Source organism: Vigna unguiculata, chromosome 3 (genome assembly GCF_004118075.2).
Source record: "Vigna unguiculata cultivar IT97K-499-35 chromosome 3, ASM411807v1, whole genome shotgun sequence".
Taxonomy (NCBI): Eukaryota; Viridiplantae; Streptophyta; class Magnoliopsida; order Fabales; family Fabaceae; genus Vigna; species Vigna unguiculata.
Window position 1 is genome coordinate 49,788,350 of NC_040281.1, and position 16,801 is coordinate 49,805,150.

Genomic DNA, 16,801 nt, shown 5'->3' on the forward strand with positions numbered 1-16,801 from the left:
ATAGAGAAATATTATGTCTCCCTTAAGACCAAATTTATTATTTATATAAATGTTATATTTATATTTGTTATTAAAAATTACTTACAAATATGTTATTCATGACTTTTACCATTAACTTTAATATAAATTTCAATAAGCCCTTAATTAACTTTAATACAAATTTTATTATTTATATAACATTTATATAAATAATAAATTTTGTCTTAAAAGAGATACAATATTTCTCCATTTAAAACAAAAATATTTGAATAAAATTCAAACAAATAAATTGGGTACTAAATTGAAACAAATAAACATATATGGGTACTAAATTGAAACAAATAGACACAACTAAGTTGAGATGAAGACAATGACACTTGCCAAGTACCTTGACACGTGGCGATACCTTGCCACGTGTCACATCAAGGATTTGACACGTGGCAATTTTTTAAAAAAAAAAAAAATTAAAAAAAAATTAAAAAAATTAAAAAAATCCAGAGGCTGACACATGACAAGGTAGTTAACGCCGTTTGAGTACTAAATTGAGACAAAGTTCAAAGTGGGTACCATTTTAAAATTTTCGAACCAAAATGAATGTGATCCGAATAATTAAACCTTAATATATCTCATTACCCCAATTTAGGCCATGACCTACATATTAATACACATAAAATATGTTCATTATTTATAAGGCAGAAACTAATTCGAGATTTAGTTAGGTGCCCTTAATAATTTCATCACTTTACCTCAAAGAATAATCTATCTTTTAATTTTAAGAATTATAGTTGTGGAAATCTATTCAATTCATCTATTACAAAGTTATAAAAAAATATTGAATCAGACCCTATTATCAATACCAAACAAGTTGAAATTAATCCAATATTGTTTTCACAAATCAGTCTTTCTCAAATTCACCATTTTAAAATGTTTTCAAAACGTAAACGCAGTTTTGAAATTAGATTTGATCAGGCCTTTAATTAAAAATTTAAAGGATCAAAATAGATTTGTACATATTTTCATCCACTAATCAATCAGTTTGCAACGTAATTTTACGTAGTAAATGAAATGTCAAACTGGGAAAGATAAATCAATACAACCAGAGCATGGGAAGTCCAGGAGCATTGAGGCATTGGATTTACACAAACGAATCTTTGGCGAAATGAAATAAATGATTTATAAATCGGGAATTTGAGTGATATACAAAATGATAAATGAGGTAGAAGAACTAACAAAGAAAAAAATCTGTAAACCGTATAAGGAACACGGAACGAAAATGGTGCACTAAAAGAGGTGTTGGTCATGTCAGCCTGTTGGTCAACCCTTCCCCACTAGTTATAATACATTTGACGGTCAACTCTTCCAATGGATAATGTCTCCTTATAAAGCCTCTCCCTTCCCAGATTTATGGTAGGAACTGCTTCATATAAGGAAACAGAGAAACCAGACTAAAAGTTGTGAACTACTATTGCAACAATGTCTCCTCCTCCTTCTGTAACTCATCAAGCCGTCTCCTGGCAAAAGCTGTGATAAAGATGGTTGTCGCCACAGTTATGCAGAAGCCGGCAACATTCAGAATAATTTGTGGGGCAGATAGAGAATGTTTTTCATGTGAAGCATCAGCCAATGTACGAATCAAAATTCCACTGCAGAGAAATAACCAGGTAAACAATGAGTTTCAGAGCATCCAGGTAAACTTCATTTCAAGCAACAGTATTTTTACTGACCAAGTAAAGATACAATCTCAAAGCAGAAAACAACATAATGGTGCAAGCCTTTTATCCACAAGAACACAAGTTTATTTAGCGTAAGTAAAAGTTAGGAAGGTTGAAGGCCCTAGTACAAGGTCAGAGCAATCTAAAAGCCTCAACCAGAGGCTTACAGTCACATATAACTTGTAGATGAAAAACCGCAGAAAAAGATCAAACCCTAATTCCTAGACCTTTTCGCAACTTTGTTCAATCCTGTCCTGACAAATCTCATTGACAGAGCTTAGGTATTTTGGCTAGTGACAATCAAAAATCTTTGTTGCACTAACATTTGTTTTCCTTATCCTACCAAAATATGATAACTTGATGACAAAACAAAAAAAAAAAAGAAAAAATCCCATTGACATTCAATAACAACTCTGCATGCTGAATTGATGCATTGAGGTTATGGTTGCCCTTTTTCAATCAAGAGCGACTCCGAAACTATGATAGTATAGGTGACAAAAACAGCAATGGTATTAGAAAGGTAGAACAGCCAGGTATAATTGATAGCTTTAAGTTTTGGTTTGTGGAACCGGTTGGTTTTTGGAGTTTCCCTAGGTATGCACGATGCAATCAGGCATTTTTGTGTAAATTAGTTCAATAAATACGCAACCATGATAATTTAGCAGACAAAAGGCCAGTATATTGATGTATTTAAGAAGCCACATACATAGGTCATGCCTGGAAACAGATCAATATCTTACTTCTATATAAAGTCATAGAACGGTTTGTGATATAAAGCTTGTGCGATTAATAGCATTCCTAATTAAGATCTAACAATGGAAACGAGTTACTTAAATACTAAACTTCTCCCAGAAAAACAAAAATCTATTTGATAGATAAATTATTAATTGTCCAATTACATGGCCAAATTCAAGGAATATCAAAACGTGAGGACACAATATAAGTATGCTCATTTAAAAAATGCACTAGCGTCAAACTCTGATGGCCATAAAAGAATCCCCAAATTTGGTTGGAAGCATACGTAGAGAAGTTAAACTGCAAAATACAACCAGAAATTTAAAAAGCACAGGCAAGAGCAATTACCCACCTCACAGAAAAGGGAAACTCTAAAGGCATATCTCACACTCATCATTATATTGAAGATTCATCAGTTCATCAAATCAGTCTTAGAACTATTCCATAATGAATGAATAATTATGAAAGAAACATATCGCAACAAGGAGAAACAGAAAACAAGGTAATGCAAGATGAAGGGTTTGCAAGACTCTTGATCGTATCAGTTATTGAAAATCCAAACCATACATCAGAGCCAAACATAATCAAGCAAGAGCACGAGTTATTCAAAAGTGAGCAAAAAGTGGTCACCTTACCCGTTAGTACTTCAGGTACATATGACAAATTTCAAATGCAAACATTAGATATTGAGGAAATAATCAACCTACGCACGCATATAACGAAGATAAAAAAACACATAGTTTCTTAGTATAGCTTAAAAATGTGATGAGGAAGACAGAGAGAAACCCTACGTGTAGATTGCAACAAATATTTCCGGCACCATTCCTACCAAGGATCCAACTATATAAGGCCCGTATTTAACATTTGTTGCCACAGCACAATAGTTGAAGATTAAGTATGGGAATGGGGAAATTCTGATTAAGGCAACAGCCCGGAACTGATGAAACCAGTTCCCTCCACCAGCAGACCTTAGAATAGAAGCCTTCTTTGGATACTTCTCCAACCACCCCTGCATAGATATGCAAAACATTGAATCCACATTAGTAAAGGTGAGGCAAAACCTGCAAACAAACCAACTCTGATTCAAGACAAAGCATGTACTTCAATTTTATGGTGGAAGGTTTTGCCAATGAAAAAAGGGAGTGATACACCAATAGCTGCTGCGGATATAATTAGCAAGAACCCAAAGCCATAACCAAAAGTCATTCCAGCCACCCACATAGAAGGTGTAGATGGCAAGAGTAAGGTTGGGAATATTGCCACGGAGGCAAACACAAAAACAGTTAATACTGGAGTACTGAAAGTCTCTGTCTCCCAATTTATTATCGGAATAACCCCCTGCCAAGAACAAATTAAATCATCCATTAGAATTCAGAACATTTTAATCTATGTTTCATGTTACAGACAATATAAAAAATGCAAAACACAATTATTCTACACTATGCAGCACAAAGGGGGGAATTCAGCTATTTCATTATCAAAATCAAAACTTTACAAGGGAAAAACAATCCTCAAATCTAATAACAGGTAGTGGGGAAAAAAAGAACAAACCTTGTCCATGCAAAAGGGTCCAATCCAAACGAGAGCAACGACAGCCAAAAACCCCAGGCATAAAAACAACATCACCAATTTCACCCAATACAACACGGTGGCTCTTATCGTCGGCACAGAAGGCTCCACCGCCGCACCCAGCGGAGAAACGTCGTCGGGACCGGCCCTCAATTTCACATAGCCCCCATTACCATCATCGGGTCGGATTGTGCAGGAAATATCCAGAACCACCTCCTCTCTCCGACCACCATCATTATCGTAATACGTCATCAGAAAATGAAAAGAAAAACTAATTTATCAGGCACACAAAAAAGGATTTCTTGTTTTTGGTTTATGAATGATTGATCACAGTCGATGACAGTATATCATAGCCCAATACGATCAGCACCCACGACGAGAGAATCGATTAGGGCACGAGGAAGACGATGATGACGAGAGGAGGATCGCGACAAACTCGTCGATTCAGGGAATGGGGCTTTAATCTGGAGAATGAAAGCGTGAAACTGGTAGCAAGCAACACCCTTTTTCGGTTTTGGTTTTCTTCCCAGGTGATCTAAAAGCTCATGACACACAGCAACAAAATCACTTGCTCGAAACGGCGCCGTTTCTCTCTTGAAGGCCACGCGGATTTTGAGTGACGGGTGTTGCAACTTGCAACTTGCAACGGCATGGATTGCTTTCAAAAGAGGAGGCGTGGCGTTTGGTTTGGTTGGTCCTGTCTTCGCCGTTACTGCTACGTGGACCTCATTCATAGGCCTTTTATAATTACAATTAATTTATCATTAATTTTTACTTTTTCTTTTCTATTAGTAAATTAGAATAAAGCTGCTAATAAGTCACGCTTAAGTATCTCCGGGCTCGCTCCTCTAACTTACTTTGTTTGTTGTTTTTTTTTTTTTTTTTTTTTTTCTGAAAGCGTAGCTTCTTCAGCATAGTGCGATTTTTTGTTTGTGTGAGGAAAGAGAAAGATACAGTGACGTTAGGAACCGACATGTGGGCATTGTTTGGATGTGTAACCAATGGGAATCTGACACGTGGTCGTGAGTGGCACCGACCGGAGGCGTGTGTGGCACCAGCAACTACCTCGCAGCTTCTTGGGCGGTTGGAATCAAGCACAGTATATAATCTTTTTCTCAACTATTCATTCTTCCAATCATTTTATATATATCCCAAAGAATTATTTGAGTTCTTAACTGAGCAATCACATTCAAGAGATTTTGGTATAGAGAACGATATGAATTTGACAACATACACGAATCTAACCTTCGTATGTCAAAGAAACTATTAAATCCTTGATTTTTCCATGACACAATCCTCCTTGTTAACAAATAAAATGATTCAATTTGTGTATATTATTTTTTTTCTGCACAAGTTACATCAACAATAACTGAAATTCCAAAATCAGTCCATGGTCTACCCACCTATTATGAATAAAACATGTACTTTGAAATTTTTTTCTATTAAAAGTTAGTACCTTCTATTTTTAAGAGATTTTAATAAAAAAAAGTGATTTGGTTTCGTCTTTTCTTGAATTTTTAAAAAGAAAATAGACTTACATATTATAAGTGTAACAATAATAATAATATGTTTCTCTAATTTTAGTAAAAAAAAAAAACTTCTATTTTGATTGTAATTTAATGATTTTAGTAAAATATATTGAATACTTGTCTTATTAAGAGGTTAAACGTGAAAGATAGTTACTCAAACAAAAAAGAAAAAAACTCTTTCAATTTATCTTTAAGATGGAGGTGACAACTGCATAAAGTTCCTTGATAGAAAATAGGGTAATGATCATTTTTCTATTTTCAATGGTTAAAAATTTGTTCGCACATATTAAAAACTATCAAATAATTTTTTTTATATATAAACATTGTATGAGTGGCGTGATACATTTTAAATATTAAAAAGAATACAATTACCATTCATAAATTATTTAATTGCTGTGGTTCAATTAATATATTTTATAATTCCTAAATTTATCTGTAAACAATGGATCTGTTTTAATAGTAAATGATATAATAAGCAATTTTAAACTAAACTTGTTCTTTTTTTCTTTCTTTTGTGTAATTTTCTTGATAGACAATCGAAAGTTTTCCTGGCAAAAGTCCCAGGTAAGGGTTTTAGGTAAGCGTGTCCCGTTAAGAATAACGGCGATGGTAGAAAAGGAGTACTCGTGGTTGGGCAGCTTCCACTGGAGGGGGAGTGTACCAATGTGGTTGAAGGGACTCACCCTTGAGGGGAAGATTGTTAGGAATCCAAGTGTGAGTCTAAGTCCCACATTAACCAGAATTGAGAAAGTAGAGCACCATATAAAGATCAAGGCCCATAAACCCATTGCCTTAAGTTTTTGGGTTGAGAGTAGTGTCAGTATCTTATGTGTTTAGGCTCAGGTCTCATTGGTGTTGTTCTCCCCAATTAAACCCTCTCTGTACAAACCTGACAGATTATATAATGCTACATTTACCTTCTCAATCTTAAAATGGGTTAGACCACTGCAATCAATATTAAGAAGCTAATAGTGAATCTCACTAACACTTTGTGATAAAAACCAGATCTTCAATTATAAGAGTAACTTGCTATTTATTTATTTATTTTACACTCAAAGGGTATGAAAATGCTTGGTACTAGGCAAGAAAGAATCACTTACAATAAAAGCAACAAAATTGTTACTGGTTAGCACAGTGTAAATTTTATCATGTTAATGTTAACAAGTAACAACTAGCTAAATCAGTAAAACTAATATATTTACATTTAAATACTCTTTTCCTAACAAATCATTATATCTATGGGTCCTTAATAAAGTAATTTAACTTTTTTATTCCTGATAAATTATTGGATTTTGTTTTTAATGTATAAAGAAATTTAGATTCGTTTTACAGATAAAAAGAAAAATAAATAGTTGTTACAGATAATTTTTTTAAAAAAAATTGTTCGAGTAAAAAAAAAATAATTTATTGAAAATAAAACAAAGTAAACTTTAATTTTAAAATAATTATTGTTAATTGGGACAATTGCAATCATTGAAACTTTACCATTTAAAAAATGGTTTAACTTTAAAACAAAACACTTATTAATTAGTTGGAGTAATGAATATATAAACATTATATCCTCTAGAAGAAAAAAAATTAAAATGAAGGTCAACATAACGTTGTACATTCTATATTCAAATCTATATCAGCATTGGTTAGTTGATTAAGAAAAGTAGTATCATGATGATATAATTAAAATTAATTAAATCTTTATTTCCATTTTAATAGAACAAAAAAAGTGTCTTAGACAAGGGAGAATAGTTTGAGTTAGGTAAGTGTTAATAATTGACGGCATAAGAAGGACCAAACACTTTTGTGACAGATCGTATCATCAATGGCTTCAATCAATGAATGAACATAAAGTATATGGTCATATTATATTATATGATTTTTAAGAAAGTACAGATAATGTATTAAACTTGGTACGTGTGTGAAACAAATGATTGATTAAGCAAAGTATGGTCTAAGATTAGTGTTAGAACCCTGTTGGCTTGCTTTCAATTAATGCATTAAGAGGCCGTACAAGTGCTGAATCGGAACAGTATCACTTGGTTGAAGGCTTGAAGGAATGAAATTCCCTCTTTGGTGAAGCTTGTTTTGTTAACCAATTAACAAATACTCCACCTTGCGTCTTAACGTTACCGTTTCCTTAACGCTAAGGCCTATATCGATTTTATACAAAACGACACAACTTTATTAATTACCCATTGCTTCTTACTTCTTAGTTTTGGATACAAAATTAATAAATGGTTGACAAACTGATTATTGCATGATGTTGAAACTAAAACGATTAAATACTCTGGAGTTAAATTTTCTTAATGTAGACCTATGCTTGTTTAGAGGGACTCAACCGGAATAAGACCGAAATTCCTATATATAAATTTATGATATTTCTTTATAATTTTTCTGTGGGAATCATATTATAGGTCACATATTTTTTCCATGTTCTACACTAAATTATTTTTTAGGATAATAAAAAAAAATACAAATAATTTGTTTCTAATGATTTAGATTGCACACGGGTCTTGACCTTTGTACTTAAAATTAGAAAAGTATTAAATCTAACTATAATAAGAAAAATAAAATGATACATGTGCAATTGATGTAATGCGGCATGGCCATGAAGAAGAAAATATTAGGAAGATTTTGAGATAGATAAACTAATATCATTACAATGACTGTTTTTCTATTCAAATATATTTCATATCAAAATATTGTTAAGATACCTCCTTTTATCATTTTCATGTTATATATATGCTGCATGTTTTGGGAGTGGGTTAGATTAAATAGAATATTTTATTTAGTGAAAAGTTATAATTAATAAAAGTTAGAATGTAATTTAACTTTTTTTTTTAAAAATATAGGAGTTTAAACATGTAATTCAACTGTGATTTTAACCCCTTAAATTCAATGTTAAAAGTGAAGTTTTTTTTTTTTTAATTTTTATAGTGGTTAGTACCGATTTTTCAGCTCAAGATTAACTGTGGCAGATTTTGAAACCCAACATTCGAAAAGGTATAAATATTTAGACTTAAATAATGATTTGGTTCTAGTTTTTGTTTGATTTTTTTAATGTGGTTATATTTTTGTTTTCTTTTTCAATTTGATTTTAATATTCGTCAATTTTTCAATTTGGTTCTTTTTGCTAACACCGTTAAAATAGTTAACGGAATGTGAACAAACCGTCTTGTGTCATTTTGTGATTTTTTTTAATTTTTTTATTTAAAAAAATGTACACGTGTCAAACTCCTATCATGTCAGTGTCATCTTGTGATTTTTTAATTTGAAAAAAATTCACGTGTCAAGCCAATATCATGTCACGTGTCGGAATCAGATTTTTATATTCAATTTGGTCATAATATTTGTCATTTGTTTTCAATTTGGTCCTAACTTTTTTTTAAAAAAAAATTAGCATTTTTGTTCCTCTCTAAAGACAAAATATAATTTGTATATAAATGTTATATGAATATTCTTATTAAAATGCATATTTTTATTAAATATTTTTAATTTATAATTAAAATTGGTTTAAAATTAAATATTTTTAACCTCTTAAAATTTTAAATTAATGGTGTTATTGTTTTTTTCGTTTTAATTTTAAACTAACTCTAATTCTAAATTAATAATATTTAATAAAAAAAATTTCATTTTAATAAGAATATCCATATAATATTTATATACAAATCAAATTTTGTCTCAATTTGGAGATGAACAAAAATGCTAAATTTAAAAAAAAAATTAGGACCAAATTGAAAACAAATAACAAATACTGGAACCAAATTGAATATAAAAAACTGACTCTGACACGTGGCATGATATTGACTTGACACGTGGATTTTTTTGAAATTAAAAAAATAAAAATAAAAATAAAAAAAATTACAAAATGACATGTGACATGAGCTTGACACATGTACCTTTTTTAAATAAAAAAATTAAAAAATTAAAAAATTAAAAAGATAAAAAAAATCACAAAATGACGGGGTGTTCACATCCGTTAACTATTTTAATGGTGTTAGCGAAAAGGACCAAATTGAATAAAATTAACGCATATTAGAACCAAATTAAAAAAGAAAACAAAAGTAGAACCACATTAAAAAAATTGAACGAAAACTAGGACCAAATCATTATTTAAGCCTTATCTAAATTTATGTAAATAATGATTATTTTTGTTAATCTTCTTCTAAATAGACAAAAATACATTCTATTTTCACCTTTCATAAATTTATATTATAACTTCAAATTTAAACATACATATAAACCTAAAGGAAAAGATCGAACTTTAAAGTAATCAAAATTAAGGAAAGAAAGCTAAAAAATTACACAGTAAAATAATTCACTGTGTCTGCTACGCTGTATGATAAGTATAATGTAACAATATATCTGATTATCTACGTTAAAAACTATTATTTTATCAATTTCTTAATAATTATACACACATTAATATCATAGTACACATATATAAAAACTCTTTCAAATTTTGTATTCATGAGCTTTACTTACTTTTTTAGTATTTGTAAATTGGAAAATTGAAACCACAACCTCTCCTTTTCGCGACATTATAAATCACAGTCATAACGTATACATCTAAAATATTGGATTAAATCATACATACTTAGCAATAGAGAATAATAAAACTTTTAAAACTTTTAGGAAAAATACCTTATTTGACTGTGACAGTCCTAAAAATCATCTCCTTTGCATCTTTAAAGGTCTTACGCGTGTATCCATACTAAGACTGATCTTATTGTGTCAACCCTTGCCTGGTGGAACCACATTCTCTAGTCAGTGGAAAAAAAACTCTTCAACATCTCCTTGGTTAGAGTTTTCTAAAAAATAAGTCTCACTTAGTGATGTGTCTTTTGAAGTTGGTGGTTTTATTCTATCTTATAGAAAGCCCACTCACGCAAACATTTGCCTTTTGTTTCAATCCAATAGAAATTAATTTCAATTTTTATTTCTAGTAAAAGAATAATTCTTATTAAATCATATTCAAATTTTGATTTATCATTTTTTTAATTAAGTCTTACTTAATTAAAATTTTATTAATTGTATTTTTGATGCTTGCAAAAAAAAACAATAATATTTCACTTAGAGAAAATAAATTAATTAATTAAAATTAAATTCTTTAATTTAATTTTTCTTATCCAATAAAGATGAAAACACTCGTTAGTGTCTAACCCCATAGGTTCATTACTAAAATCTATAACAAATTGTTGGGTTGATGAAATAACATGTCTTGAAAAGTTTCACATTGCCTAGGATAACTTAGGGGGTGGGTGTTAGTGACTATATAATGGGCTCTAAGTGATGTTCCTAGCCCCAAGTCTAAGACACTTTGAGTTAGTATTTGACTTTTCTTATCCTCTTTTGTAGTAGAACGTTGTGAGATGTAATTAATTTTGTGCTCAAGATGATGTAAGTGTACTTGGGGTCAAAGGGTTGAGAATGCTTTATGTGTGTTGTATAAATTTGGACATAGTGATTATTCTCTGGTGATTGTGTTTTTTTTCCAATTTTGGGGTTTTCACTTGTGTTCCTTGTTTTAATCTTATTTCTATATTAATAGGATGATTCTCGAAGATTTTTTCCAACACAAATTAACTCATTAATTTATTAATCAAGGTTGACGTCTAACAACACTCCTTAACGGCCAAATAGTATGAAGTATCTTTTACTTTAAAACCACTAGAAGATTAATATAATATATCCTTTATCTTTACAGCTCTATGTTAACTTAAGAATATGGTATAATTATAAAATTCTAATAAGTTAACACATGATGAATGACTTAAGAAACTTTTTCCTTCTTTCCTTCATAATACCTTGGCCAATGTTTTTATTTATGTAGAGCTCAAATTTATTACAAAGAGTTGATGAAAATCTCACAAAAATTTATTCATACCCAATAATCATTCAACTAACATCACAAAGTATTAGATGTTCGATATCAAAGTATAGTAAATAACGTGTTAATTTCCATGATAATCTCAAGTCTAAGGAAATTATATATATTTCTTCAAAAGAATTTCTCATTTACAATTCAAAGGTAATCTTAACCATTAGAAAATTTTCCTTTAGAGTTAGTTCAATGGTTATATCTCTATATAGACCATTTATATGTGTAATTTAAAAAATGAGATCTTTTAATTTTTATTCGATAAAGACCACTACACACATATTGATCTATCCAGATTAATGATGTTCTATTCTCAATAATCCTATGATAAAGACCACTACACACATACCTCAAGACAATGCGCAATTCAATGTATTTACTGAGCATTGCTTATTTTTGTAGTACTATTATTTGTTAGTTAGATGAGTTGAACCCATAACCTTTCTCGCTCTCCCTTCCAATTTTACAACTAAGTCAACCTTATATTTCCTTCTTGAACTTTACTTATGAATACTTTACCGTTTTGAGTAAACTTTATTTTCTTTTATCTCCAATGTCATTGCTTTTAAGTAATTTGTTTCAAGTTTTATGATTGAAATTATTTTATTCATAGATAATTTTTTATTATACTATAATGTTATTCTATGATATTTGAATTTTTTATACAATTTTTGTCATGTTTGTGTGAATTACACGATGCTTTTGTATTTGGAATTTAATGGTTTCTAACTTGAGCAACACACCATGCACCCTTCAGATTAAATGGACATGCAATGCAGTAGTGTTCCAAATGGGAAACCTAGACTGCAACGACACCGAAATGAAGAGAGAAAGAAGAGAGACCCAAAGCGAATTACACGAACATGCAATGCAACGACATCCCAAATGCAAAAGGATGACAATAAAAAACCTGGAAGGCAACGATACCAAAATGAAAAGACATAACATTAGAGTTACACAAACCTCAATGAAAAAGAAAAGAAGAAGGAAGAGATAAATGAATCTCAACAAAAACTATTATAAAGAAAAACAAGAGTTTTATAACGGAGGAAGAGAAGAACAACTAGTTGTGCAACACTACTATTAGAGTTGTCAAAATGGGTTGGAACCCACGAGCCAACCCGACTCATCACGGGTTCGGATCGGGTTGGGTTGAAATTGTTTTACAAATTTCAATACGGGTTGATTTTTGACCCGGCTCATTTAGAACTCGGCTCATCTGGGTTGAACCCGTGGTGAGCCGGGTTGGCTTACCAACTCGCATATAAAAGGGTCACACAAGTGTTTTTATTTATTTTTATTAAGTTGGGCTTTACATTTAGGTTATGTTAAATTGTTTTTTTATCCAACACATAAATAATTTGTATTTTTTTTTATTTTGATTTGTATTTGGATTGTATTAAAGTTTATTTAGATTTTAATTAGAATTACAATTTAATTTTGACTGAAAAAAAATAACATTTTTTTAATTAAGTAAACCCGTGAGCCAACCCGTTTAACCCGCCAACCCGTGGTGGGCCGAGCCGGGTTCGAATATTTTTGGCTCGCTAAAAAATGAGCTGGGTTAGGTTGGCTCACTAAATCATCAATCCGCGATAGATCAAGCCGGATCAGACCGGATTATCCATTTTGACAACTCTAACTACTATGCACTAAAGCATTTTGCGAGTTGTAAAAATTAAGATATTAACCTATGCATATGATATGAGTATACACTTCAATTTAATAGATTTCGATTCTAAGTTAAACCGAAATCTGTACCCTACATGAGTATAGACTTTCATTCTTAATCAAATAGAAGAAGTAAATCTTTACTTTAGATTTTTATATCCTCAATTATTGTATTTGCCTATCTTTATTGAGATAGCAAAATTGTGAGATATATATTCGAACAATGAATATATTGTATATAAGAAAAGCTTTAAAGATGAATTGTTTCATCTTTTACTCATATGCCGATTAGCCAACAGACATTTATACAAAGGCTATCAATCATGGCACCTTAGCAGTCTCGTGTTCAAACTTCGGAATGTTGAATATAGATCTTTAGAGTTGTCCTTTCCTCATGGCCTTTCCCAGCTATACTCCCAACTCCTTTTTATGTTTCCTTTTCTTTACCGTTTGTATAAATGTGTTAAGCATTATGTAATAAATGAATTTAGATTCTTTAATATATTCTTTATTATACTTTTTAAATATACTAATATTAATATTAATTTTTTTTAATATATTCTAAAATATCAAACTTTTAAAATATAATAGGTTAATATTTAAATTTTTTTTAATATATTTTAAAACATCAAAATTACTGTTCATCATTATATTTTTAAAAGTACAAAAAATAAAAAAAAAATACAAAAAGTCCAGTAAAAATTTCAAATTCAATATCCAAAAGAGTGTAGACGCAAAACACGTATAAATAGTGCACCCAAACATAATTAGTATTTCCTTTTTCTTTTTTTTTTCTTTCTGCAGTCGTATTTTCTTTGGTTTTCGTTTTCCCTTCTGTGGAGATGAGAACTAAACATTGAAGAGTTAAACTTCGGACACTGAGATGATTCTAGAAATTATAATTACTGGTGATTTCCAATCTCACTCATATCCCTTAATTTTCTCCATTCATATTCCAGTATCCCTGGCAGCCAGAGTGGAAGGATATATGATATTAAATATTTGGAATTTCAGTTTTTAATAGGAAAAAAAAAAAGGTACATTAGCTTATAGTTGCAAAGACCAACCTTTGATGTTTTTAAACCAGTAAATTTCTTTCATTTATAAATTTTGAAAAACAATTTAATCTATTAAAACTTGAAAACTCACTCATCATTCAACAAGACGTAAAATAAAGGGTATGGAATCATTTATAACCAATTAAACTGCGGATTCTATGAGAATTTTTAACTCAAGGGGGTACTTATAGGAATGCTGTGCTGCTTTTTTTTTTTTTTAATAAATAGTCTTTTTTAAACAGGCATTATTACAACTCCCATAATTTATTTATATAATCTATCTACAGAAGACAAGTATTCCAATGTAAAATGGATATCTGTTTACAAGTTTTTTAACCTTTTAATAAAGACTAAAGATAATAAAATAATCACGAGATGTATTAATTATTATTATTATTCAGTTATGATCAATAATATGGTTAAGTTGCAGTGTTATTTTCATTTGAATGAAAATTCTTTCGCTTAATCTAAAGATTTGAGATAGAGTGAGGCTAGGTTTTTGAGTGAAAATCATCCGCTTGAGTGAAAATATTAAAGATATCACCATTTACAACATAAACAAATCATCAATAATAATTCATTCATGTTATTAAACATCTCAATTCGTCAATTCAAATCCTTTCGCATGTTACCAATTAACTAATTCAATACATGATAGTTAGATCAAGACTTTTACCCAATTCTAGTTTTATCAAAATAGTTCAATCACTGTACAAACAGAGTCAATCTCACAAACACTTATTAGAGCCTTATCATCATCATAAATTTGAAAGAGTAGTATTTTAAATTCTTATTAGCTTCCCTTATCTTAGAATAACTAATTCTCAAAGCTAAATTGTTGTGGCCTAAAACACACTATTGTCTCCTTTGAAGACTAGGTGTAAAAGTTGAAATTCAGTATAAAGAAGAATATTAAGGTAGATTAAATTGAAAGAATCACTTCTCTCAATTGTCTCCGCCAAGATTTATGACTAAAACACTATAAAAACTAGAGAAGAAGGATTTAATAGAGTAAATAGAAATTTACTCTATTTTGAAATTAAATCAGACTAAAACGTTCTTTATTTCTCTTGATTTATTAAATTTATGAATAATTGAGGAAAAAAATTGAGAAGAAAAGTAAGAAGTGATAGAATATTTGAGAGAGATAAGAGATAGCAATGAACACGAGAGTATAGTGGTATTACTTTTTTTCTTCCTTCCTACTTATCTTCAAATACCTTGTGAGATATACAAAGAATGCCAACATTGGATAAATAGAATTTTTTAAAATATTTGAAGATGTTTCTTCTTTTTAATTATTTTGGTGCATTTACTTTTATAAAATTATTAATAATTTTCAAACCTACCATAATTGTCCCTAATAACTCATCCCTCTCTCTCACATACCCTTTTGAACACGAATATGAATTAAAGGATGTTTATCTCTGATCTCGCTAATACTATAGTTCTTTCTCTAAATAAAGTTAGTTAAATTGTTTGATTTTAATTAATACTATTATTAATTATTTATATCCTAAACATTTATTAGTTTAATTAACTTAATATTTAATTATATTTAATGATATCACCACAAAATTTAAGAGATAATTTTTTCAATGACTAAATATAATTTATATTATTAATATTTGAATATATAAATTTAAGATAGTCGTTTAATGATCTAATAGGATAAACCATATTAAAATAACATTTATAAGATAAAAATTAGATAAATATTGAACATATATACAATTTAGTGGTCATTATAATATAAATTGAATAACAATATATGTAATGATACTAATGATAAAGCTCTTAGCATTAATAATATAATAATTATTATTATTATAATAATAATAATCTATAACAATATATAAACATGATTCTCTTTTTTGTGTCCACATTTCATAATATCAATTATACTCTTTATAATATAATTATTTATTAATTTTTTTATTTATCAACAATTATTCTCTTTATTTATTTCATTTTATTTTTAATAAAATATAAATTTATTTTATATATTAACTTAATAATAATAATAATAATGAAATCAAGATAATTGTTATAATAGAGATAAGATAGTATGAAAATAGGAGAAAAATTGATCTCATTTACTGTATTATTTTTCAAATCTACTCCTTCTGATCAGAAATACTCTTCACATACAAAGATAATAGATAAAAAAAAATCATATTCGACACCAAACAATCAATTATAAAATAATATAATAGTTATCTTATTTTAGCTTATAATCACTAAATATATTTTACTTTTATAATATTTTTGTTAATAAGTTTCATAACGAATTAAAAATATTAAAATAAAAAATTCATATTTGAAGAATATCCTAAGGTAATACTTATAAAATATCAAATTAAGCAAAAATGATAAAATATTTTTTTTATAGAATTACATGTGGGATAACTGATTCCCTCCAAAGGAATAATTAAAAGAAATATATTTAAAAGCAGACCTATATTTTTATAATCAAGTTAAATATGGTATCCTCTATTTTTCATATATGCGAGGTACTTATTGATTGATTAATCAAAATAAGATATGATTACAGATATTGACGTAATCTTTTAATCAGATTGCAAAGCTTCTTTATATATGCCACAGTTCTCCACGCTTTCACAATACATAATCCTTTCAGAGAAAAACCACAGAATCGATAGATCCAAAAAC

The 16,801-nt window shown here is 29.4% G+C and overlaps 1 protein-coding gene across 1 annotated transcript; it reads right to left on the reverse strand.

Annotated features, from left to right (window-relative positions):
* Window positions 1-1,113: 1,113 nt before the first annotated feature.
* On the reverse strand, window positions 1,114-4,640 carry LOC114178116 (transmembrane protein 64-like). The gene is made up of 4 exons (XM_028063833.1): window positions 3,978-4,640; window positions 3,528-3,764; window positions 3,218-3,435; window positions 1,114-1,622 (listed from the first exon to the last, which is right to left on the reverse strand). Exons 1-4 carry the CDS (start codon window positions 4,245-4,247, stop codon window positions 1,442-1,444), a joined length of 906 nt encoding a protein of 301 aa, XP_027919634.1. The 5' UTR covers window positions 4,248-4,640; the 3' UTR covers window positions 1,114-1,441.
* Between the last annotated feature and the right edge of the window lie 12,161 nt (window positions 4,641-16,801).